This window comes from Fusarium sambucinum, chromosome I (genome assembly GCF_050947815.1).
Source record: "Fusarium sambucinum isolate potato_lamoka chromosome I, whole genome shotgun sequence".
Classification (NCBI taxonomy): Eukaryota; Fungi; Ascomycota; class Sordariomycetes; order Hypocreales; family Nectriaceae; genus Fusarium; species Fusarium sambucinum.
In genome coordinates, this window is record NC_139294.1 from 7961940 (window position 1) to 7987432 (window position 25493).

At 49.8% G+C, this 25493-nt stretch overlaps 8 protein-coding genes across 8 annotated transcripts; 5 read left to right on the top strand and 3 right to left on the bottom strand.

Moving 5' to 3' along the window:
- Positions 1-75: 75 nt before the first annotated feature.
- Positions 76-4135, top strand: FSST1_005333 (ion-transporting P-type ATPase SPF1; the record flags this gene model as incomplete). Its single annotated transcript, XM_083231598.1, has 3 exons — positions 76-432; positions 491-3552; positions 3604-4135. 3 exons carry the CDS (start codon positions 76-78, stop codon positions 4133-4135), a joined length of 3951 nt encoding a protein of 1316 aa, XP_083088763.1.
- A 743-nt stretch (positions 4136-4878) lies between these two features.
- Positions 4879-6237, bottom strand: FSST1_005334 (malate dehydrogenase MDH1; the record flags this gene model as incomplete). The annotated part of the gene is made up of 3 exons (XM_083231599.1): positions 4879-5717; positions 5891-6008; positions 6184-6237. The coding sequence occupies 3 exons, from the start codon at positions 6235-6237 to the stop codon at positions 4879-4881; spliced, it is 1011 nt and encodes a 336-aa protein (XP_083088764.1).
- Positions 6238-7433: 1196 nt separating this feature from the next.
- On the top strand, positions 7434-9020 carry FSST1_005335 (putative zinc finger motif, C2HC5-type-domain-containing protein; the record flags this gene model as incomplete). Its single annotated transcript, XM_083231600.1, has 1 exon — positions 7434-9020. The coding sequence occupies one exon, from the start codon at positions 7434-7436 to the stop codon at positions 9018-9020; it is 1587 nt and encodes a 528-aa protein (XP_083088765.1).
- Positions 9021-10414: 1394 nt separating this feature from the next.
- Positions 10415-12164, top strand: FSST1_005336 (Whi5 domain-containing protein; the record flags this gene model as incomplete). Its single annotated transcript, XM_083231601.1, has 2 exons — positions 10415-11077; positions 11166-12164. 2 exons carry the CDS (start codon positions 10415-10417, stop codon positions 12162-12164), a joined length of 1662 nt encoding a protein of 553 aa, XP_083088766.1.
- Positions 12165-12932: 768 nt separating this feature from the next.
- On the bottom strand, positions 12933-13802 carry FSST1_005337 (uncharacterized protein; the record flags this gene model as incomplete). The annotated part of the gene is made up of 2 exons (XM_083231602.1): positions 12933-13571; positions 13626-13802. 2 exons carry the CDS (start codon positions 13800-13802, stop codon positions 12933-12935), a joined length of 816 nt encoding a protein of 271 aa, XP_083088767.1.
- Positions 13803-16179: 2377 nt separating this feature from the next.
- Positions 16180-18091, bottom strand: FSST1_005338 (tryptophan synthase beta subunit-like PLP-dependent enzyme; the record flags this gene model as incomplete). The annotated part of the gene is made up of 7 exons (XM_083231603.1): positions 16180-16761; positions 16812-17172; positions 17223-17283; positions 17337-17427; positions 17477-17600; positions 17650-17842; positions 17899-18091. The coding sequence occupies 7 exons, from the start codon at positions 18089-18091 to the stop codon at positions 16180-16182; spliced, it is 1605 nt and encodes a 534-aa protein (XP_083088768.1).
- A 1811-nt stretch (positions 18092-19902) lies between these two features.
- FSST1_005339 (peptidase S8/S53 domain-containing protein) lies at positions 19903-21693 on the top strand (the record flags this gene model as incomplete). The annotated part of the gene is made up of 1 exon (XM_083231604.1): positions 19903-21693. One exon carries the CDS (start codon positions 19903-19905, stop codon positions 21691-21693), a length of 1791 nt encoding a protein of 596 aa, XP_083088769.1.
- Positions 21694-22521: 828 nt separating this feature from the next.
- Positions 22522-25472, top strand: FSST1_005340 (DHS-like NAD/FAD-binding domain-containing protein; the record flags this gene model as incomplete). The annotated part of the gene is made up of 2 exons (XM_083231605.1): positions 22522-22647; positions 22743-25472. The coding sequence occupies 2 exons, from the start codon at positions 22522-22524 to the stop codon at positions 25470-25472; spliced, it is 2856 nt and encodes a 951-aa protein (XP_083088770.1).
- Positions 25473-25493: the final 21 nt, after the last annotated feature.

Sequence of the window (25493 nt, forward strand, 5' to 3'; positions counted from 1 at the left end):
AATGAAATAAGTCGACATTCAACAGAAATCCCCCCATATAGAGACAAACCGTCTCAACCCCCCCAATCGCCCATCATGGCGCCCCTCGTCGACAACTCTCAAATTAAGAGCGCCGAGCTGCTGCGCCCGCTGTCTTTCTACCTCCATGCCTACATTTGGCCTTTCACAATCGTATGGCCCATCTTCTTCGCCTTTTACTTGAGCCCTGAGCTCTACGAGAAGTACATTGGCGCCGAAGAATGGACAACTGTCTGGGTCGGCACTATCATCACTTTCCAAGCCCTCACTTGGCTCAGCACACACTGGAGCGTTGATCTTGAGGGCAAGTTCACCGCTTCAAAGGCAAAGGATATTCAAGATGCAGAGTTAATCAAGGTCATTCCTATTGCAAACGCTGGCACTGCCGAGATTTGCAAGATTATCCGCGATAAGGTAGGGAGATTCTGGTCTCGAGAAACACCTCAAACACTTACTAACTTCGTTATGATAGGCTGGTGGTAAGCTCAACACCTCGTTCCTCTTCCAGAAGCGTCGCTTCCTCTACGATACCGATACCAAGACCTTCCACACCCTCAAGTACGACATCGATGAAGAGCCCAAGCCTTCCATCGGCCACTTCCAAACCTCAAAGGGTCACCAAACCCAGACCGAGTTGTCGCGCATTGAGCAGCACTATGGGGCCAACACTTTCGACATCCCCGTTCCCACCTTTACCGAACTATTCAAGGAGCACGCCGTTGCACCATTCTTCGTCTTCCAGATCTTCTGTGTTGGACTTTGGATGCTCGATGAGTACTGGTACTATTCGCTCTTCACTCTCTTCATGCTTGTCGTTTTCGAGAGTACTGTCGTTTGGCAGCGTCAGCGCACCCTCAATGAGTTCCGTGGCATGAGCATCAAGCCCTACGATATGTGGGTTTTCCGTCTGGGCAGGTGGACCGAGGTTCAGAGTGACCAGCTCATTCCTGGCGATCTCGCCTCTGTCAACCGAACCAAGGAGGACAGTGGTGTCGCTTGTGATATGCTTCTGGTCGAGGGTACCGCTATTGTCAACGAGGCTATGCTTTCTGGTGAGAGTACCCCTCTCCTCAAGGATTCGATTCAACTACGCCCCGCCGACGTTCCTCTGGATGCTGAGGGCCTCGACAAGAATGCTTTCCTCTGGGGTGGTACCAAGGTTCTCCAGATTACCCACGGAAACCCCGATCAAGAGAAACCCAAGCTTGCCTCCGGCGTTCCTCCTCCCCCGGATAACGGTGCCATGGCCATTGTCATGAAGACCGGTTTCGAGACCTCTCAGGGTAACCTTGTCCGAACCATGATCTACTCTACCGAGCGAGTTTCTGCCAACAACGCCGAGGCCTTGTTCTTCATTCTTTTCCTCTTGATCTTCGCCATTGCTGCCTCTTGGTACGTTTGGGACGAGGGTGTTCGCAAGGATCGCAAGCGTTCCAAGCTTATGCTTGACTGTGTCTTGATTGTCACCAGTGTTGTTCCTCCCGAGCTTCCCATGGAGCTGAGTCTCGCCGTCAACACCAGTCTGGCTGCTTTGGCCAAGCTGGCTATCTTCTGTACTGAACCCTTCCGAATTCCCTACGCTGGCCGTGTTGATGTGGCTTGCTTCGACAAGACTGGTACCCTCACTGGTGAGGACCTCGTCGTTGAAGGTATTGCTGGATTGGCTCTTGGACACGAGGACGAAATCAAGGATACCAAGGAGGCAGATGGCGCCCACTCCACCATGACTGCTGTCACCGACGCTTCTCTGGAAACCAAGTTGGTTCTTGCTACCGCCCATGCTCTTGTCAAGCTTGACGAGGGAGACATTGTCGGTGACCCTATGGAAAAGGCTACTCTTACCTCTCTCGGATGGACTCTTGGTCGCAACGATACTCTCATGAGCACCAACAAGGCCGGTACCACCCACGGTACCGTCCAGATCAAGCGCCGCTTCCAATTCTCTTCTGCTCTCAAGCGTCAGAGCTCCGTCGCCATGGTTCACGGAAACGATATCAAGACTGGACGTAAGATTAAGGGTACTTTCGCTGGTGTCAAGGGTGCGCCCGAGACCATTCAAAAGATGCTCAAGGTTGTTCCCCAGGACTACGAAGAGACCTACAAGTACTTCACTCGCAAGGGTTCCCGTGTTCTGGCTCTCGCTTACAAGCAACTCACTGTTGACACTGAGCTTGGTTCTGGCAAGATCAACGATCTTAAGCGCGAGAAGGTTGAGTCTGAGTTGACTTTCGCTGGTTTCCTCGTCTTGCACTGCCCTCTTAAGGACGATGCCAAGGAGGCTGTTCAGATGTTGAACGAGAGCAGCCACCGTGTTGTCATGATTACTGGAGATAACCCCCTTACCGCTGTCCATGTCGCCCGCGAGGTCGAGATTGTCGATCGTGATGTCCTCATCCTCGATGCCCCTGAAGATAACTCAAATGGTGACCACCTTATCTGGAGAAGCGTCGATGACAAGGTCAGCATCAAGGTTGATCCTACCAAGCACATCGATCCCGAGATCATCCGTTCCAAGGATATCTGTGTTACTGGTTATGCTCTTGCCAAGTTCAAGGGTCAGGTTGCCTGGAACGACATCCTCCGCTACACCTGGGTCTACGCTCGTGTTTCCCCCAAGCAGAAGGAAGATATTCTCCTTGGTCTTAAGGATATGGGTTACTACACTCTGATGGCTGGTGACGGTACCAACGATGTTGGTGCTCTGAAGCAGGCTCACATTGGTATCGCCTTGTTGAACGGAACTCCTGAAGACCTCACCCGTATCGCCGAGCACTCTCGCAACACCAAGATGAAGGAGATGTACCAAAAGCAGGTTGACCTCATGAAGCGCTTCAACCAGCCCGCTCCCCCAGTTCCTGCTATGATTGCCCACCTGTACCCCCCTGGACCCCAGAACCCTCAGTTCCAAAAGGCTATTGAGCGTGAGGCTCAGAAGAAGGGCATGACTCCCGAGGAATACGCCAAGTCTCAAGGTCACGACAACTTCGAAACCATCACTTCTCCCGGTGCTCAGGCTCTCATAGACGCAGGCCCCAACAACCGTCAGGCTGAAGCTCAGAAGAAGGCTGCTGGATTTGCCGACAAGCTTGCTTCTGGTATGATGGAGGCTGAATTGGGAGATGATGAGCCACCTACTCTGAAGCTTGGTGATGCCTCCGTCGCTGCTCCTTTCACCTCCAAGCTGCGAAACGTCGTTGCGGTGCCCAACATCATCCGTCAAGGTCGTTGCACTCTCGTCGCCACCATCCAGATGTACAAGATCCTTGCCCTCAACTGTCTTATCACCGCCTACTCTCTGTCCGTCCTGTATCTCGAGGGTATCAAGTTTGGTGACACTCAGTACACCATCAGTGGTATGCTCATGTCCGTCTGCTTCCTCAGTATCTCTCGTGCTCGTGTTGTCGAGGGTCTGAGCAAAGAGCGTCCTCAGCCCAATATCTTCAACGTTTACATCATCGGTTCCATCTTGGGACAGTTTGCTGTTCACATTGCCACCTTGATTTACATCGCTCGCCTTTGCGATAGACTTGCTCCGTAAGTTGTCACACTCTCAAGGCACTAAACCCAAATGCTAACATTCGACAGCCGCTCCGATGATGTTGATCTTGAGGCCGAATTCGCCCCCTCTCTGCTCAACTCAGCCGTCTACCTCCTCCAGCTTATCCAGCAAATCTCCACCTTTGCCATCAACTACCAGGGCCGTCCCTTCCGTGAGTCTCTCTCTGAGAACAAGGGTATGTTCTACGGTATTGTCGGTGTTTCCGGTCTTGCTTTTGCTTGCGCTCTCGAGCTCTTCCCCGACATCAACCAAGGCATGAAGCTTGTCCCCTTTTCTGAGGAGTTCAAGACCAACATGACAGCCGTCATGGTCATCGATTATGCAGCCTGCTGGATTATCGAGGTCGGTCTCAAGAAGTTCTTCAGTGACTACCGACCGCGTGATATCGCCGAGCGACGACCCGAGCAGCTCGAGCGTGAGGCTGCCCGTCGCGCCATTGTGCAGAAGAAGAAGGAAGAGGAAGAGGAGAAGAAGAGACTTGAGAAGGTTGCCGAGTTTGAGCGCAAGGTCGAGGAGCGACGAAGAAAGATTGAGGAGTGGCGAGCTGGAAGGACCTAAAGATAAGTCTAGCAGCAACATTCCAGATTTGTGTACGAGATCAACTGTCTCTTTTTGGGGTTAGAGCAGATGAAAGGCTTTAGATTAAGCATTTATTAGACAAGGGAGGAGTTGTTGGTTGGAGATGGGAGGTGAGCAGACAGAAGTCAAGGTCTGCAGGAGATTTAGTAGATGTACATTATGCCGTTGGAGTTAGACTTGATACATACATAATAGCCAATCGTTTTATCCCACTTGTCCATTGTTACACTCTTGCCAGTTACCTGCGACATATCCATATTGAGTGATGTTCCAGGGGCTTATAACTCGTACAATTTGTCTTTATCATCCAAAGCAAGATCTTGAAAGTCTCACTTTATAATATATAAGATAACTAACTGCTTGTAACTGTACTTGATTCTCTCAACATCGGAAGTCTCGTTCAAGGTGCAATTACACCACATTGTTGTGATTGCGCATTGCTATCAAACTCAGTCACATCTAGAGGCACAATTTGTGTTGGGTATTTTTTTCATTCATGGCTATGGTACAGATAAGACTCGTTTCCAAGTCTATGGTGGTAGAACAATGGGAAGGAAAACATAGGTATATCAATCGCTTATACGCCCCTGTCTTCTTACCCAATCCTCAGAAAGACATCTGTGCCACGACAGAGCTTCCGTTTTAAATTTTCCCCTTTTCACCAGGACGCATAGTGTTTTAAGCTACGACGTCCCCATTAACTCGAAGAGAGCTCAAGTAATTTATTTGGGGGGGTTGGAGGCAACGAAGGCAACACCCTTCTCAATGTTCTTCTTGAGGTCGACGAGAGCGGCGTCAACGAGCTTCTCCTCGTTGGCGTCGAGCTTGCCGAGTGGGTGGATCTTCTCAACACCCTCGGGGCCGAGCTCGACCTGAGAGCTGAAGAACTCAATGCCCTGGTCCTTGTAGAGAGGAGACTCGACGAAAGCAGGCTCCTTGACACCCTTCTCGCCCTGGACGGCGCGGAGGACGGAGTCAGCCATGCGGGCACCAGCCATGGCCATGGAGAGAGTGGCAGAGCCAGCACCATCCTTGGCCTTGACAACCTCATCACCACCGAACTGGACACGCTTGACGAGCTCAGCGTTGGAGGAGAGGTCGGGGTGGTTGGACTGAGAGAAGAGAGGGACGATGGTGACACCGGAGTGGCCACCGACGACGGTGATGTTCTCGTCCTTGGGGTCGGTGCCCTTGATCTCGGAAACGAATCGGGAGGCACGGACAACGTCGAGGGTGGTGACACCGAAGAGGGTCTTGGGGTTGTAGACACCAGCAGCCTTGAAGACCTCCTTGACGATAGGGACGGTGGAGTTGACGGGGTTGGAGATGATCAGGAGCTTGGCCTTGGGGGCAGCCTCAGCGGCGGCCTTGGCGAGGTCACGGACGATAGAGGCGTTGGTGTTGAAAAGATCGTCACGGGTCATGCCGGGCTTGCGGGGGACACCAGCGGGGATGAGGACGACCTCAGCGCCGGAGAGGGCCTCCTTGAGACCAGCAGCGTTGGGCTCGTAGCCCTTGACGGTGGACTTGGTGTTGACGTGGGAGATGTCAGCAGCAACACCTAAGCATGATATGTTAGCGGGACCGTCCAAAACTGGTTGATGTGGCATCATGGTTGAATTGGGTTGGTAGCTTTGGCCGAGGCAGCGATGCCTCGGTCCACTGCAGACCAGACATTCACAACTCATGATAGCCTTCCTTCCCGAAGAGCGAAGGACGTTTGTTGTTACGTACCGGGTCCGCCACGGATATCGTAGAGTGCGAGGTCAGTGACGCGGGGGTTCAACTTGAGGAGGAGAGAGAGAGGCTGGCCGATACCACCACCAGCACCGAGAACGGTGACCTTGGAAAGCTATACATTGCAGTCAGTACATGTAAGAGTAAGATTGAAGCTTTGTTGACAATTTTGAAGCCACAGGGCGACTCCATGATGGCTTCTCAGCAAGCCGGGCCGGTCTCGGTCGGTGAAGAGGGAAAAAATGAAGCCGCATAAAGCAATGCGCAATGCATGAGGGGTATTAACTTACGTCCCGGGCGGTGGCGGAGAAAGCACGGCGCTGGATGCGAGAGGCGGCGAACATTTTTGCGATTGATAAAAGGATCAATTGGTAAAAAGGGTGAAAAAAGGACGGGATGGGGGTGGAAAGAAGAAGAAGTTGGCGATGAGCACTTTAAATACGGGGAGGAACAACCGGAAGGAGGACAAGGCAGGTGGGATGGGGAAGCTCCATTCAACGCAAGGCAGGTCAACGCTGATTATACCATATCGGGTTTAGCCTATCGAGCTGACTGGCCAGTCCGGAGGACACTCGGTATTTTGGAAGCACGGAGCAACGGGCCAGCAACTGATGATGAAATAGAAAACAAACATGAAGTATGAAAAAGAATACTCCAGATATATTCAGATCTTTGTTAGTCACATAAAAGTAGAATTCACGAAAAGCCCCGGGGAGGATTGTGTTTTGACCAATTCCCTTACAACTACGCATCCAAGTTCATGTCTTGAGCAAAAATGTTTGGTCAGGTGCTGTAGCAGCCACGGTTAACCCACTATCATTCTAAGTAATGTTCACCATTTTACCCAAGCTACCTATTCTAATGGATTAATTCTGATCCTACTCCTCGATCTGGTGGAGAATAACAGACATATCATCGCCAAATACTGTGAATTGCTTTTCTGGTAGGCTCACTTTAGAAACATCCATTCCTTTATCCATTCACCCGGCAGCTACTAACCCTGTACTGTATCACAAAGAACCACAACAATTCACCATCATCAAAGACGGCATATCTCGGGAAGATTTGGAGATGCTGTGCACTTACTGAATGCACGTGTACGGAATCCGGGAATGCAGCCCGAGGACCATACCAGTCGATTCTCATTGCATCTTACCTGTACAGGTCATGAATTGATGGAGTCTACCTATTCTAGTAGCCAACAGTGGATCCTTCAGTTAGCACATCTTTATTTTCTTCAGACAAGTTCTAAATAGTTTACCGATGAAACGCCAAGTCTTTTTCTCAAGCATTGTTAGTGATCGTTATGAGACGGAATATGGGGTGCAGGTCGAATTTCGGCGAGTGAGTCAGCAAACAGTCTATAGATTTTGGAGGGGCTAAGACGGTCTGGTGGGGGAGCTCCAAGCTCTCTCCTTCAACGACGTCAACATTTATTTTCGACTTTTTCTAACCTCAAATACGTGGAGAAGAAATATCAAAGCTGAATACATACTCGGAGATATATATCGCACTCGATTTTCTTCCAAAATCACACGCCATGTCTATTGCACAGCTCTCGCAGCTGTTACCGCTTCCTGACGAGGAGCTCAAGCAGGTCCTCGATTACGCCTCTACTCTCTCCACAGCAGAAGCGGCAGATCATTTTGGAAATTTACTAGGAGACTCACCCCAAGCGATTGAGTTTATATCGTCATTCAACTCTCGGAGGCAAACATCAGCGCCTGGTAGCTCTTCGTACTCCAACGTCACTGCACCGCCTGAACCAGAGTCGCAGAATATCGATGCCGTACCCAAGACAAAACGACAACCGAAAAAGAAGAAGGCAGGTATTCACACACCTCAAGCGAGACAAGTGGGTGAATATGCTGCGCCCGCGGGTACAACATACAGCAAGAAGGACCTGAGCCTCGACTACATTCCTCAACGGCCGAGCGCACCCAGCAGTAACAATGCCTCACGATCGACCACTCCTAAACCTGACCCTAAGCCTGTCGCAAAGCCTCCCCCCAAACAGCATGCCTCAGCCGGCTACCTCATTGGAGAAGGTCCACCCAAGTCTAAGGCCAAGTCAACTCCTACCTCACGCAGTTCTACGCCAAAGCCAGCTACAACCACCAAGATATCTATAGCTGGCGGCTTGCCCATGGCTGGAGCATCAACTGCTATATCTGACCTCGACGCAGCTATACGAGCGCTTGAAATCTCGACGAATCCCACACTGGATAATTCCAAGGCTAGAAAATGCAACTGTGTTGCTACGAGGCATCCTCTTCAGGGTGCAGCCCCCAACTGTCTCTCTTGTGGCAAGGTTATATGCATGAAGGAGGGTTTGGGACCTTGCACCTATTGCGGCACTCCTCTTCTTACACCAGATGACGTTCAAGCGATGGTACGAGAACTTAAAGATGAGCGAGGACGTGAACGACAGGCTGCCAACCGCGATGCCAATCGTCGTGCTGATGTAGCCAAGACACCGGCGCCATTTACTCAACCCCGTGGAAATGATGGCCCCTCGCTCAGCGAATCTGAGGCCAAGGCTCGCGCTCATCGTGACAAACTGCTCAACTTCCAAGCACAAAACGCCAAGCGAACCACCGTCCGTGATGAAGCAGCCGATTTTGACGTTGGTGGAGCGCTTACAGGAACGGGCAGCATGTGGGCAACTCCTGAGGAGCGAGCACGTGAATTGAAGCGACAACAGAAGGTCCTTCGTGAGATGGAGTGGAGCGCACGACCAGACTACGAGAAGAGGAAGCAAGTTGTGAGCATCGACGTGGTGGGAGGCAAGGTTGTTCGCAGAATGGCAGCGGTAGAACGACCCGTTACACCCGAGTCCGAAGACGAGGTGGTCGACAATGAAGTTAATAATGGCACCTTGGGAGATACATCGGGAAATAAGGGTCGTGGAAGAAATGGTGGAGCCTTCAGCGGTAACCCTCTGCTTGGATCTCTAATCAAGCCTGTCTTTGATGCCAAGGGCAAGGGTGCTGAAGTGGAGGGAAGGGAATCACGAAGAAAGAAGGGATGGCAGCGTGTTCAGCATGACCTTAATAACAACGAGGGAGTGATTCTGGATGGAGGTGTCTATGGACATGCTGGACATGACGAACCAGCCTGTGGGTGAGCTATCCACATAGTAAATTCTAGGGTGTTATGAGGGCTAGAAATCATGATAGAACTGATTACTGTTTGTTTAAGCGACATAGACAATGTATTATGAGCATCATGAATAGAACATTGCAGACGATACAACAACCACAGTCTCATTGAATTGAAGGTCTCTCATCCTTGTCTTATCAATCTCCACTGTTTACTCGATCTGATGTGCACGTGATCTCGCGTCATAAACGCCTTTCTGGCCCAAGCGTGTCATGGGTCTGGTTGTCATCCATGATCCACGAGAAGGAGGGGGGAAATGAATTTGGGGTTACAGGGGTGGAGACGCACTCATTGCTCAATGTTCTGGTGAGAGATGATTTATGATAACGACTTTCTGCAACGTTCAACGTCGTTCCAGGCAGTCAAGTAACGATATCGCGTCCCCTTTGTTGATGCCTACACGTGCTGTCTGAATTCGTCCATGTATCTGTTCGTATCTCGCAAAAGTCCTCACAAAACCTTGCAGCGCCACGCGGCTTTTAATATTTTCGAGCTGCATGACCGACCGGAGAATGAGTGCTTTATTGGCATCTCGGATCATGACCAGGGTGTGTCTGCACCTCAACCGAATAAGTGTGTTAGGTTGCTCATACACACTCAGTATTACTGTACTGCTATCATGCCTACCTAGGTCACGTTGGAAGTGTTCATGCGGCATAGACGGCTTGCATTTCGTCAACAGTATCACCAGAGGAGCCTGTCCAGTGTAAAGCACCTCAGTAGGTGAACGACCTGTAAATGACCCTGCTGCCACTAAATCTTTAGTGTATCTTTAGCATATTTCCGCTCAGTCTCCATACAAGCGCACACTTGAGAAGAGGGTATTTTGCACTGATCAAAGTCACGTATTAGATCGCGTGGGATTTGTATCTGCCTTCCCACAAACTAGACCATTTATAACTGCAGCTTTGATTAATCACTACGGCTTGAGTATTTGGTCACTTGGCTGCTATTCGTATCCGTAGTGGCTACTTGTTAAAATTAAATCGCCCCCTCGACGCGGATCGACCATCATTAATCTACATGTATTTTGTCTATCCAAAGTAAATGGCAACCACAAATAAACAAAACAATCAATAAATATTATCGCCATTATTTCCCTTGTTTCTGTTTCTCTCTAGCTCCCTTGATAGTCCGGATTTCCCGCCGCGCGGTTTCGTCTAACTAGACCCTAGACCCTTCCATCGTTCTGGGGCCCTCCACTCCAGTTGTCGGTCTACAGCACCTAAAGTAAGGGTTCACCAGGCTTATACGTTCTGGAATCCCTCCAATTGTGGTCCACCTTGAGCGACTCGACTCGGACGAACTTCACCCTAACAACTCTCACAACTCCTTCTTTGGAGACTGTTCTTGACCGTCATGAGTCTAAATCAACCGTTGCATGAAATTGCTATAAACAACAACCGTATTGCGCCCCCTCCGTCGTTCAAGACGGTCAACTCTCAACTAGACGCTACTGCTCAGACTGAGACAACAGCGCGACAAGGTGGGGATACCGCGGTACCACTGCCACTGCCAACCCCGGCCGACGACGCGCTCTCGCGAGCCTCCCACCCGATTGCGTCGATAACGCCAACTGCTGCTGCGCCTGTCAACGGTGCTGCTGCTGTTAATTCAACAGCCAGAACCACAACAGCACATGCCGTAGTTGCAGCTGCCATCGCCAAAATGCAGCGTAAGCCTTCTACAGATCGCGACGATGGTTCTACACAGAGCCATCCTTTCTCCAATACTGGCTCCCAAGACACCACCATAACCGTTTCGACAGATCTCGCATTCACCCCTCCAGCAAGCGACGTCAGTAACTGTGCACCTGGTCCGTCTAGCCAGGATAGTCAGTTATTTCAGCTCTCCGAGATTGCTGCTGCACAGGACAGAATTCGTACGATTAACTCTAACACACGGAAACGCATGGCCGACGGTGAGGTTAAAAGCCGGACAGAAAGCCAAAGCCCCGTCAAAGGCCACAAAAGAACACCAAGTGCTGTAAGCAGGACATCAGCAGGTGGCCATATTGGAGAGGTATGCCAAGCACCGCCTCCAAAGACCGCGTCTCTGCTCTAGTCAATGACCGGTCTAGTTGTAGGAAAACCACTAACACCATCTCTAGTTATCCAACGAATTAAGGACGCGTCTCTCCTATGCCATGGTCAAGGTCAATAATGGTTGGCAGTCAAACTCACTCGAAGAGGTTGAGAATATGGCATCCCAAGCTGCGTCTCCAGTCTCGAGCACATCCACCATACATCGCCGACAAGGCTCATCGGCGAGCCCTCGAATGCCCATGAGCAATCCGCCTTCATCTTCGGTACCTTTACCACAAACGTCGGCTACCGAGCGACGAAAGTCGCATACACCACCAGACCACATCTGGCACAAGCCATCACTCGCGCCGCCAGCACCTATTCGACCTGGTGCGCCCTCAGCACCGCACATGAACCCGCGTCGTAACTCTCATCCCCATCGAACCCCGGGCATGCTATCACATTCACTCTCCGACTCTCCTCATACACCTGGACAACAGGCGACCTTTCAGCATGGGCCCAAGTTCCGTGTTACAGGCGACACTGTTCTCATGTCACCGCATCAAAACGTTAGGGAACAAGATGCTATTGAGACATTGTTGTTCATGAGCAGTCCGGGAAACTCGGCCAATTTGAAGCACGCTTTCTCTCCTCCGAGCTCGTCAGCACCAACCGCTGGAATGACCAGACCCCAGGCACGGCACGCGTTGCCTTCCGGACCAAGGAAGCCATTGCCATCACAACGCCAGCCTCACCAGGTCCGAAAATCTCCTTATGATAACTCGTCCATGCCACCACCTCCCGGTTCACCCATGGACTTGGATTCACCACAGCAGCAACATTACCCTCCTCAAAATAGAGTCATGCCCAGAAGGCGTACAATAGGTGGACGAAGTCAACTACGAGGGACACTCTCTTTACCGAGTGGCATTGGTATCGGAAACGGGAAGACAAGAAAGACACTGCGTGATGAGGACATCGAAAGAATGCTTGATCAAGCCAGCGCTGAGACGGGCGATAGCTCTGACGACGAGGAGATCCTTATACCGTCAAGAAGGCCAGTTGCTGGAGTTATGCGGTCATGAAGTCGCTTTTGTGCTTTATCTGTATTAATATTTGACATGCGTCATGTTTGGGTCATCACAGTCGGTGAAGAGGCCAGCGAAGGAGCTGGCGAATTATCTATCCACCGCGTGATAAATCTTCATCAGCGGGCTTGTCGGAGTATTGCTTACAACTCGTTTCGATTTACCTACAAGGATAGCCAATGGCTTGGAGTCGATTGATTGAGCATGGTATGCTTTGGATACTTTGCGGTTTGCATTGGTCTGCGGATTGACCTGGTTAACTACGGTGCATTGGGTAGGGGCTTCTGATATCAACGCAACGGGAAGGCGGTTTCTCTTGCATGAAGATACGAAATGCCATGTATTCGGCGACGAGCAATCGGGTGCGTGGAGAAAACTGGCGTTTGAGACTGTGTTTTCAGTAAATATGCGACGGCAATACCACGATCCCATTGAATTGTATTGATGCTTTAACAAGCTTTGTTGCATTCATCACATGTTTCATGGACTGGACGTTTTGGTAACGCTTAACGATGCTCGCCCATTTTGGGTATCATGACAGAACCTGCAGCCAGCTCAACAATGAATGTGGTTTATTTTGAATCATTTATCAGCGCAGATACGCCCGTTGTGGTTTGAAGCAGTCCAGGCTTCTTCGTGTTCTTGAATCCCAAGCCAGATTTACACCCCAAGATCGCATATAACGCCTACCGTTAACGCCCGTCTCAAAATCCCAGTCATTTCGCATCTCAAACTTGGCTGTTCTTGTATGCAAACAGCCATCGACTACCAAGCTCTAACAGTTTGCGCGGGCCTAGCATACTCATGGATACTCGCGGCCACTGAGCTCACGGGCCTTGACGAGGCGTATGTGCTTCCAGGCAAACCCAGATAGGTGCTGTGTGTGCGGCCCTGCCGGGGGATGAGCTGATCGGTGCCGCTCATCCTGTGGTTAATTGCCGCTGATCTCTGTTCAAGCTCAGCCCATGCAGCAGCTGATCTTCGATGCCGAGCATCTACACTACTTGTCGCGTCGGTCGAGAAGAAGGTATAGTCATTGTTCGAGTTGCTCGTCTGACTTAAGAGGGTGCTACTGCGTCTCGCAGTCAAGGCTCTGAGTGCCTGCTCACGATGATCCAGATCGGGCTCGCTGTCAGTCATGCTGGAGCTTCTTGTAGTCCTGTCGGTGCGGTAGTTGTATGAGCAGAGCGTCGTCTCGTCGGCCTCTACCATCATGGTCAGGCGATTGGTGGCTGTCTTGGAAAAGTCGCTTGCTGCATGGCGTGGGACGTATGTGCCCCCGTACGAGGGATATGTCGGGGACAGGGGTGAAGAGAAGTCTTCTTCAAACTGGTTTGCCGAAGATACGGACCAGAATCGGGAGGCTCGGCGAGCGAAGCGTGATTGGGTGGGTGGCTGTTGAAGCTGTATCACGTTGTCAGTCAAGGGTTGTGTCAAGGAACACGAGATCTAGTTTACCTCTGGAGGGATTACGCAGACTGTGTCATCGTTGTCGCTATCGTCGTATAGACGGACTGAATCGGTGTGTCTTCTGGGGACGAGAGAGAAGCGACGGGAGATTTTGGAAAAGAGCGACTTCTTGGAGGTTTGGTTGCTCGGGAGAGACTTTGATCGATGGGTTCGAAAGGACTTCATTTTTAGGTATGAATTTGAAGGAGAGGAAGATGTCTTGATAGTTTCAAGGCTTGAGATGGAAAGAAGGACAGAAACACCAAGTAGATAAATGAATGAATAAAATAGTAAAAGTGGAATGAATGTATCAAGGTGAGACACACTATCGGCCGCTTCGCTTCACTCTCTTGTCTATCGAGTATGAAGTTGGGAACGGGGTAAGCCTCACAGTTTATATGTATTCACAGGGTCTCTCCCTTCTTCGTTTCCTCCGACTACTACCCCATAGACTAAACAGCCCATTCTTCCAATTGTTGGTTTCTGGAGGATATAAACTTTTGGACTAACCAGATGCTTGTCTTAGGCGCCCGTAGAAAAAGGTGGGATGGGATGTGATACGGCTTCGACCGACAACGCCACAGGAACAATGTTTGCTAACTGTGCAAAAGGGGTTTAAACAGCTAATAGATACTAATATACGTGCCACTCGGTTAGGATAACGAATGGTGTGTTGGCATGATTCAATATACAAGTAAATGCCACTTTGTTTCGGGTATCGACTTGTCACACATAGTCAGCTGTTGGTCTGTTTTGCCGCTTGGGACTGAATGAGACCCTGGCTTGGCTTCGGACGAGACGGGATGAGTCTCAGTCCCGACGATCAGGGGTATTGTCTGTGTTTGGTTTATTTTTATATACTTTTTTTTTTCATGTAATCGTCTTGTCTCGAGTTTATGACGTGACAGCCTCGTTTAATAGTGAACCGTGTTTATAATGGGAAAGAATTAATTGATTATAAAATGATTGTGAAAAAAAAGAAGAAGAAAAAAAGGACAAGGCGAAGCAGGATACCAACACTATGGATGTTGGGTACAGAGCTTGACGCCTCGAGACTTGCCTTGTCGAATGCGGATCGACTTTTTGACGCTTTGGGGGATGCATTGGTCTAAGCAGTAGTTCAAGTACAAAACTAATGGAAAAATGGATGAGATTATTAAGTATTATCACGAATAAACTATGGGACAGATTGTAACGAAGGAAAGTATGCAAAGAGTCTCGGAATGATCGCCTGTCAGATTGCCTTCTCGAAGCGTTGCCAAGAATTGTTCCTGAGACATTCTAAACCGTTCCTTGCAGGTAAAATTATCAACTCTATTTCCTTTAAGTTTCCTGTTCCTGCGCAAGCCCCGATCCACGATATTGACTTCTCGCAATCACCATGTTTCTTCTCACTGATCACTTGTTTGATGTCATGACTTTCGATCTCTACCGAGGGGGCGTCACTCAACCTTGATTCAGTGTAAGCTTAATTATCGACAAGACTGGTCTCTGCGGCGTTAAGGATCGAATGTTTTGTCACATGGGCACGATCTCCAGATAGACTCGGCGGTTTTCTCAATGGTTTGCTAGTATGGCATAGGAATCCAGAGCCTAGTTGGTAGAAATAGTCTAACCGCACCGCATTCCATGGGCTGATAGCCTTTCATTATGGCCCGGTCCAGATTCTGATTTCAGGCACTGCAAGAAGGATTAAACCGAAGGGTCACAGAGTTGGCAGGTTTTTATTGACATCACGCCTCGTTCGTCACTTTCAACAAATGATTCCAAGGTGACGATATACTTGCGTGTAACCTATAGTCGAGTGATCCTTAACCTGATACCGGCAACGTCGACCATCGTTGATCAGCAGGGGCAAGGAGAATACAGATACCATGTTCCACGGTCTCGAGACCGAGAGTGTTTTCACTTTGCATCCCTCATTCCTCCCTCAGCATGCTATTCCCAGAATTGTCATGCCAGTTACTAGCAATCAGGCTAAGCCCACGACAATCGGAAGTTTAAATATCGACCCTCAACGGAATAGCATTTCTGAGGAATGTAAAATCCGGAGTCCGGAGCCCCTGCCGCGGAATGCTCTTCTGCTTTTAGAGTTCTTCTCAAACCATTCTAGAATATCTCGACAAGTTGAACGGTAAGTATTAAGTTTACATGTGCTTGCCTGACGTTGAATTCACTGTATCGAGTCTCTAGCATGGGCTTTGACGCTCCACAGCGGTTCTTGTCGACTCTGCAATAGCGGCATCTCTTGTAGTTCACGATTCATCGTTTATTCTGTACCGAATTCTTCATTGTCTTCCAATCCCAGAAACCCACTGCACTTCTGGTTTGGACCTTCGCCATCCTGAGATGAACTACTCTCCATATCATCCTACTTTTTCGAGTTTTGGTCATAAGTCGTGTAGATGTAAAATAGGAAATAAAAAGGAAAACTCCAACATGTTCAAAATCCGACATGCGCACAATGTCGGTCGGCCCCCGGACGCCCACTGCACTTCCGGCCGGTTCAAGCATTCCATTGCAGAGAAAAGCAGTGCTGTAGGGTGACTCGTATCCCTTTTGCTTAGACTTGCACAGAAACAGGGATGGAGACGACCTCACAGGTGTTGTTGCAGGGCATTTGCAACTTGGCAAGAGCACCGTAACCTCCACGGACACACTCTGCTTCAACACCCTTTGCACGGAGAACACTGTTGGCGACTCGAGAGCTGTCACCGTCGTAACAAAGCGTTAGGACCCTCTTGCCCCGGAACATAGACATGAGTGCCTCGGCACTGGCATTTCGGTTACCGTTCTTATCCTTGACGCTGAAGAGGCTCTCAAACTCAAGCCAGACTTGCTCAAGCATGGCGCACTCATCTGCAGGGTTAGAGAAGGGACTACCGCTGTCAGGTCCGTTTTGCAGCGCTTCGAGAGGAATGTTGACAGAATTGGGGAGGTGGAAGGCATCGTAGTCGGACGATCGTCGGAAGTCGAGAATTTGAGTGTTGGTTGAGGGAGTAAGAGCCTTATCAATCTGGTCTGCGAGCGACAAAACTGTGTCGTGAGTACCTAGGGGGTGGATGGTGAAGTAGTTGGACAAAGCGTTTAGAGAGTTGAGCTCCCAGGCATCATCATAACGGTAGAGATCAACATTCCTCAAGCGCTGTATCGTGTTAGTGCTGCTTTTACTGTTGATGTTGCATCTTGACATACCTCGTTACGAAGAGGGCTGAACTTTTCGGGACCCAGATTCGAGAAGTACTCATTCAAGTACTGGAAGGGAAGATCACAACACATGAAAACGCAGTGAATCTCGCCATCGGGACCAGCAAGGTCTGACAGCTTTCCTTCCTGCTTCAGTTTCTCAAGACGTTGGAACAGACCCTTCAGAGTGAATCCTGAAGAAGGACCGCAAACAATACCCTGTCGGGTGAGATCCAGGGAAAGAGAGTATGAGTCTGGGGCACCGACTTCCTCGAGTGCGTCGTGAGAAGACAGGTATGGGAACTCAACCTCGCTCATTAAAGAGTACTCGCGAGGCCCAGGCACACGCTCTCCTGCGTTGGTGCAAACACTGTCAAGGTCAGCAACTGCTAGGTGGTACAGGGTGGCTATAGGACGTACGCAATTCTGTAAACAGAGGGCTTGACCTCCTTGAAATAGGTACCCAGACCAGTCATGGTTCCTAATGCGATGTCAGTAAGCCTATTATATACAAACTAAGAGGCTCTGACTTACCAGAAGTTCCCATAGAAGCCACAATCACATTGATCTCTGGGAGCTGACGGTAAATTTGAGGACCAGTCCATCGTACGTGGGATTTCCAATTCTGCGGACTATTAGTATTTAGCTATACAAAATGACAAAGAGAAACTCACGTCGTCGTTGATGTACTGATTAGGACTACACACAGACTCAGACCCTGCGTCCTTTCGAGCTGCGGATCTAATACCACCTCGCTCATCCACAGGTGTCGGTTGAGCAGGTCCTCCAAAGAGAGTGCTGTTCAATGGTTAGCTATTGTACGTAAACGCACCAGTGGACTACTTACACGTTGAGGCCAAAGAATTGCATCATACGCAACTTGGTCTCACTTGTCTTGTTGCTGAGATAGGCGTGGACATCATCGATACCGTGGAAAGCACGGGCGACCATAGCCATAGAGATGACAGTAGAGCCAGAACTGCTCTCGACGATAGTCTTTGTCTTGCCAGGCTGGACACCGTTCTCTAGCAAGTTCATAGCTACAGAATTAAATTTAGCTCCATGTTTAATGGCGATTGTAGATTGGCAGACTAACCCGGCATCACCTTGACATTGGTGGCAGGATGCATGGTCATCATCTTGGCATAGATGCGAACGCCATCTTGACGGTAAGGGTTGAGGCTATCGGGGATTTCCACAAGAGGTAGAGGCGGTGACTGTTCAGGGTCGAAGTAGTTGCGAACCGATTCAGGACCCTTAAAGACATTGAGATGCTCTAAGCCTGTCATTTTGAAGGTCACGTATATGAGGATGATGTATTGAACAGCGAAGACGACTAGACGTATGTAATAACACGCAAGGCACAACTAGTTGGGTAGTGAGGGAGGAAGCTTGGAAAAAAATGAGACAAAAATATGAGACGGGAGCCGAGTCTTAAAGGATTGAATATTTATTCTTGAGACGAGATAACCAAGTAAAACCCCGCCGGCAACTGCACTGCACCCACGTTTCTCTGGGCCAACAGCGGAGGCATCCTTGTATCACATCCACAGCTTGAGTAATGATGGGTTGGAAGGACCAAATTGAACTCGGCGAATAACTAAGACCGGGGAACTGAGTACCATGAACCGAGTGGTATCTTGATTGGGTCTGGTCCTGTTGAATCCCACGCATGATGTCGAATGAAAGTGCACATAGTAATACATACTATAAGTTGCGGTATGGGTATGCAGATTCTTTGACCAATTGTGAACCCCACGGGATTTGGATTTTCAAGACTTGTTATACATAGCGTTCTTCGGGTCGTCGTCATGGTCCTTTTCGGACCATCGGCTGTGGAGCAGGTTATGCTGCAACGAGGTGGAGATTTTGACTGCGCACAAACGGGTCTTGAAGTGACTCGGCACGATTGAGCTGTATGTAACAAGTTGCGAACAAATCACAGGGTCTAGACGTTTATTGTTTGAAGAGCTAGCGGTTAGCGAGGGGCGAATAATAGCGGAGTTTGCTATGTGTCTCTGCGTCGCTTATTGTGAAGGAGAGAAGTCTCCCTGTCTCTTGTCAAGGATTTCAAGGGTCTACTGCATGTACCGTTAGTACCTTTGGACTTCCAGGCGGGTGACTGCAGTAGTTTCTATTCAAGTTTGGCAGGTGTCTTGAAAGTGGGATTTCTAGTGCGCGGAGTTTGTGAGATTGTAAAGACCGAAAGTCGAGTGCGTATGACATGGATCATTCATTCTGTTATAGAGAGAGGAAGAAGTCACTTTCTGGTGGAGAATCAAATCATTACATCAAGAGACTGTGGCGTTGTACGGGGAGTTGATCGGTCCAGCCTGTCTCTTGGCAGACAAGGCAAAGGTCATGCGACATATCACGTGTATAATGCCTCCAAGTGTGAGGCTTTCACAGTGGAGTCAGGTCCGGATGGCGTTAAGCATTGACTTTTGTCCGTTTTCAACAGCATCAATTAGACAAGCACTATCAAAAAATTCAACAAACTTTTTTTTCATGGGCATCCGACTGGACAGAGGGCAATTTACGCGACTCATAGTAAACTCTCTTTTTTACTTGTTGCTCGGTTAAAAAATCACCACTTTTTTGCATACTTTTCCAGCGACTCAGATGCCGTATTCGGTACTCTAATTGCGATGTGCAACTTCAACACGAGAAAAAAGTGCTTCTCCCTCTTGTTATTGAACCCGCTTTGGTTGCGCGAGATTGAACCAAGTTTCAGATCCGCCCATTTTTAGCCATTGGACTCCGTTAATATGACGGCATAAAAAAGATGATCCCCCTTTGGATTGTGGAGTCAACAAAGTAGAAACAATTTGTACATTCATTATAAACATCACCGTAGCCGCGTTTCTAACAAGAACATCCATATTGCTTTCTGTTCGAATAGGGTTTGTCAAGTTCAAGTTGCCTGGGTATCACTGTTTGTTAAGAAAGAGCCAACAAGCACTTGACAACCGACACTTTTTCATTTTCTCATTCATACAAAACCTCTGAGAGGTAGTTCATCATTCTGCATCTAACAAAGGTGCTCTTTTTATAACTATTCTTGCACACTGGTCTGTGTATTCTGTGTACAACAGCCAACATGATATCAACCATATTTTTCACCACATTGGCTTTGGCTGGTCTTGGTACCGCCAAGAACATCAGACTAGAAGACACCCCCGTCCTCCCAAACGGCTGGGAAGAGGTCAACCAGGCGGTTGAACCCAGTCATATTCTGCGACTCTCTATTGCTATGCGACAGCCCGATATCGAGAACCTCAAGACCGGACTACGAAAACGCGACTGTATGTCTGGACAGTATATCCAGCGCCATCTCAACCAGAAGGAAGCCCTCGCTCTTCGAACACCAGACGAGAAGGATGTTGACCAGGTACTGGCGTGGCTGAAGAGCAGAAACGTAACAGCAAAGGCCACTCCTGAAAAAGATTGGATTCATGTCAAGACCACCGTTGAACATGCTCAAAGCCTCCTCGACGCCAAGATTGGCTTCTACCAGTTCGCAGACCAAGAGCCCGTTCTTCGAACAAGAGATTACTCAGTACCGGAATCTCTAGCTTCATCCATCAGCTTCATTCATCCCATCGCCAACTTCATGCGACCTACCAAGGAACTCACCACTCCTGACCCCGACTTTACGCCAAGCATGCTCAAGAGTCTGCAGCTCGATAAGCGTGCTAACATCCCCTGCGGCCGAGCTGTCAAGCCCGACTGCCTCCGTGAGCAGTTCAACATCAGCTATCCTGCCTATAACGGCACCTCCCCCATCCGCTTTGGTATTGCCGGTTTCCTCGAAGAGTATGCCAATTACGAGGATGCCCAGGATTTTCTAAGGATCTATGCAAAGCCGCTTCACGAAGCCCGTTATAACTTCTCAGTTCAGTTGATCAACGGTGCCGAGAACTCGCAGGACCTCTTTGATTCTGGAAATGAGGCGGCTCTGGATGTCCAGTATGCCATGGCCCTTGGTTATCCTACCAACATCACCTACTATCTTGCCGACGGTCGTGGCCCTACGTTGGACGATGACGGCGAAGAAGTATCAGAGGAGTACAACGATAACGAACCTTACCTCGAGTTTCTTGACTACCTTCTTGACCTCTCTGACGATGAGGTCCCCCATGTGCTCTCCGTCTCTTATGGCGACAACGAGGTTTCGGTTCCCCGCAAGTACGCTGAGCGTGTTTGCTCAATGTTTGGTCTTCTGACAGCTCGTGGCACAACCATCCTGGCAGCTTCTGGCGATGGAGGTGCAAAGGGATCAAGTAACTCGACTTGCCGCACCAACGACGGTACCAACAAGGATGTCACCATGGCCGTCTTTCCCGCAACTTGCCCTTGGGTCACAAGCGTCGGTGGTGTAGCAGCTGGAGCTGAGCCTTTCGAAGGCGCCGAGTTCAGTGGAGGTGGTTTCTCGCAGTACTTTCCTCGTGAGAAGTGGCAGGACTCTTCTATCAACACCTACATCAAAACCCTGGACGGTCACCTTGATGGCAACTACAATGCTAGCAACCGAGGTGTTCCTGATATTTCCATGACGGCCACTAGCTTCATTACTCGACTCAAGGGGCAGCAGGTTGCGCTTCGAGGTACCAGCGCCAGCACACCTGTGGTGGCAGCCATGATTGCGCTTATCAACGATGCACGCGTGCGTAAGGGCAAGGATGTGCTGGGCTGGATCAACGAGGTCCTTTACTCAGACGAGGTACAAGCAGCTCTTCAAGATGTCTCTGCAGGAGAAAGCAGGCCATGCGATTTCCAAAAAGGCCATAGCCCTGGTGGTTGGCCGGCAGCAAAGGGTTGGGATGCGATTACAGGCCTGGGAGTTCCATCCGATTTCCAGAAGCTCTTTGACGTGCTTGTCGCTATTTGAGTAGAGAGTGGTTGTTGCTTTTCATTTTACGTGTACATTCTCCGAAACCTGTCTATAGAATAATATTAGTATAAATTTGTCGACTGCTTTGATCATAAATATGTTTTGGTTGGAAGTCATGAAACCCGGCCATTAATGTAAAAGGTGATGGTTCAGTTACGTTAGTGGGGTTTAAGATGCTGTGCTCAGCGGGTAATTTAGCGGTCTGTCCCGTCCCTTCCATGGGTTCATCCCTTATCGATAGTTCGGTAAGGTGCTGTAGATGTAGAATGCAATTATCAGCCCAGCCACTAGGAAGCGCGTCACAGTCACATTGCAGGAGCGGGCACTTGCATTTTTGGAGGTTTAAACCCAAGTCGCGTTCATGCATTGTTTTTGGGCCGTTGAGTTCTCTCTTGGTACGACGGTGTTGGATCAATACCGACGAGCTGGATATATTAATTAAATCTGTTACAAGCTTGTCTCTCGACCTACCATCTTAACCATTGCTGATGCTGGTCGGCCATTAAACCATCTATCGGCAGCGCGGTGACCTCCCGCTTCGCGACCCCGGTTCCAGAGCCTTAACTCCAAATTCAAGTCACTTCTCGCCCGCCACAACCTTACTAAGTTAAGTAAACTTGAACCTCACACCACAAACGACCTAGCATTCGGCATCTGATACACTTCACGACGACAAATACCCATATCACAATGACAATAAGCTATACAGAATTATCAGCATTGTAAGCTCGTCAACACAGCAGTCGGCTTCACGCGATCGCGGCTTACACCCGCCCGCTACTATACCGCGACGCGGCCGACTTTCTCTCCTCGCTCTTTTCAACAATGCCGACCACCCACGTCTCTCCCAAGTCCCAGGAGGAACTGAAGGATATCGCCAATGGGCTACTCAAGGCGCGCAAGGTCATAGTCGTGACCGGTGCTGGTATCAGCACGAATTCGGGTATTCCTGTGAGCCTTCTCAATGAGCACTCCAGCGCTTGCTCCCATGCGTTGCGGAGAGGCTAAATATACGCAATTATTGGTGTGGTAACTAATTGACCTAGGACTTTCGTTCCGAGAACGGTCTTTACTCGTTAATCAGTACGCAACTTGACGCGGCACAACGGGCGCGTCTGCAGGAAAACACAGCCGACGACGAACCATCCGACTCCGACTCCCGACCAGCACCCAAGAGAAGGAAAATACTGCGCGATGACTCTCCAAAACCTGAAGAGGACTCGGGCGAATTACGGGACGAGATAGAAGTTCAACTAGAAGATCCTGACCCGGTAGAAGAGGAGATCGCGGATACTATCCAGGTTGAGGGTCACCCCCATGACGAAGAGCAACCAGAAGACCCGGATGCGATGCCTATGATAAATCCTAGGACGACACGTTCGACCATAGCTGTGGCCCAGCCGCCAACTTCTCCGCTATCCTCACCTCCGCCTGAAGATTTCCGCATTACACCACCCTCTGCTTTCAGAAGAGCGCGAAGGAGTCACCTACACGATTCAGGTATTCCGCCCAGTTCGTCGCCTTTATCGTCGCCCCCTCCAATTCTTTTTGAGCCGTTCTCGTCCCACGCGTCGGAGGATGATGGACCAGGCAGCCGCAGCAGCACATCGCCATCTGAAGTTGACGACACCCCTCCTTCACTCCCACCAAGCTTATCACAAACAAATATTGGCACAGGAAAGAATACACTACCCAACATGAAGGGGAAGGATATGTTTGACGCATCAATATGGGCAGACCCTCTGAGAACATCCGTATTTTACACATTTGCAACGACTCTACGACAAAAGGTCAGAGACGTGGAACCTACGAGCTCACATCGTTTCATCAGTCATCTGAGAGATCGTGGGAAGCTTGTCCGTTGTTATACTCAAAACATTGACCAGATTGAGGAAAAAGTTGGCCTTTCAACATGTCTCACCGATGGACCTGGTAGCCGCGGTCGCTTCTCTCGAAAGTCAACTGCCAATTTGAACCAACTGAACAGAATGGTCGATGAGGTTAACGCCATGACCGAGGCCAATTCACAGCAATCGTCGGACAATGAGGCCAGTCAACAATCACAATCAAGCCAATTGAGACCGGATATCGTGATAGCTTCTCAAGCCGAGTCGGATTTGGGCGCACCAGAAGATGCCATGGCCGCGGTGCAGAGCCTCCGTCGTGACCTCCCAAAGTCAGGCGTCGAATGTGTTTTCCTCCACGGCTCACTGGAGCTTCTTCGGTGTTTCCTGTGTGGCCGCGTATGTTCTTGGGATGATGAAGGACGTCAGCTGGAAACAATGTCAGGTCAACAACCTGAATGTCCCCATTGCGTCGGTGCTACCGTTGCTCGTGAAGAGCGCGGAAAAAGAGCTTTGGGTGTTGGCAAGTTGAGGCCTGATATTGTGCTCTATGGTGAAGAACATCCCAACGCACATTTGATCAGCCCCATTGTCACGCATGACTTAGCCCTTTGCCCAGATTTACTTCTCATTCTCGGCACCAGCCTACGAGTCCACGGCTTAAAAGTAATGGTCAGGGAGTTTGCGAAGGCAGTGCATGCCAAAGGTGGAAAGGTGGTCTTTGTCAACTATACCAAGCCTCCCGAGAGTTCATGGGGCGATGTTATCGACTACTGGGTCGAATGGGATTGTGATGCTTGGGTATCTGACTTGCAAGAAAAGATACCCAAGCTATGGCAAACTCCAGATCCGCCCAGGCTCAAAAAGAAGCGCGACTCTGGAGGCGCAGGCGAAGAAGGCGAAAAGATGGATGCTAAACGTTGTACCGCGGCCAACCCAATTGCTCTCCGCGACACAAAGGCTACAGGAGCCTATTGGGTTCCCAAGATAATGCGAGATCTACACAGGATAACCGGACATGGTGCTCTCGAGCCCAGAGAGATAGTAACACCGGTCATCATGGCTGCACCGATCGAGTTACCTCCGGCTCCTGCTGAACAATTGGAGCCACCCCCGAGCAAACCGGTCGCCATCCAGAAGAGGGCTAGACGGTCTCGCCGGTCTGCGCCGGGTGCGTTGGAGAAAACCAAGAAACCTCCATCAACGTTGAATCCCAACCATGGTCGGACGCTTCGCAGTACTGAAACTGCTGAACCCCCGAAGATGGAGGACACCGAAATACCTTTTAGCCACATTCTAAGGCCCGAAAAATTCCTCAGAGAGAGCTCGATCATTGACTCAGTCAAGGGGCGAGTTCGGAAGCGCAGAAGGATTGACGGCGAAGAAGTCGAACTACCTTCAGTTGGTAGGCGCCAATCAAGTCAGAAAGCTGCAGAGGTTGATGGCTCACTCCGATTACCTCCATTAAACCCACAACCACCAATTCCTCATACTAGTCCGCCTTTTGAACGTTTGGTACCAATGGAGCCGCCTCATTGCGAGACTACTCCAAAGTACTACATGAACGCGCAGCTACAACCTGTCTCACCAGTGGCCGCGCCTAATCCAGGACCGCTGAAACAAGTTTCTCATAACACGAGTAGACGTGTTACGCGCAGTCAAAAGTCTTTGATGGGTGTCGAAGAGCCTCACTCGCCGTTTGTGACTGGGTATCCTCCAGAAAGGTCCCTTGAGTTGTATTGTAGCCTTCAAGACACTTACAGTCTAGTCATGAAGCCAGGCTTGCGTCAGGAGGAGTCCAATGCGCTCGCGGCCCTGCATATGCTGAAGAATGGCCCGGCGCATGAGGTGATGGCCCAAGACTTTGTCAATCCTCCACAGAGTCGTGTGCAAACACGGTCATCATCGAGGTTAAGAAACGAGGGTGTCTAGCACCATATGAGTTGGATACAG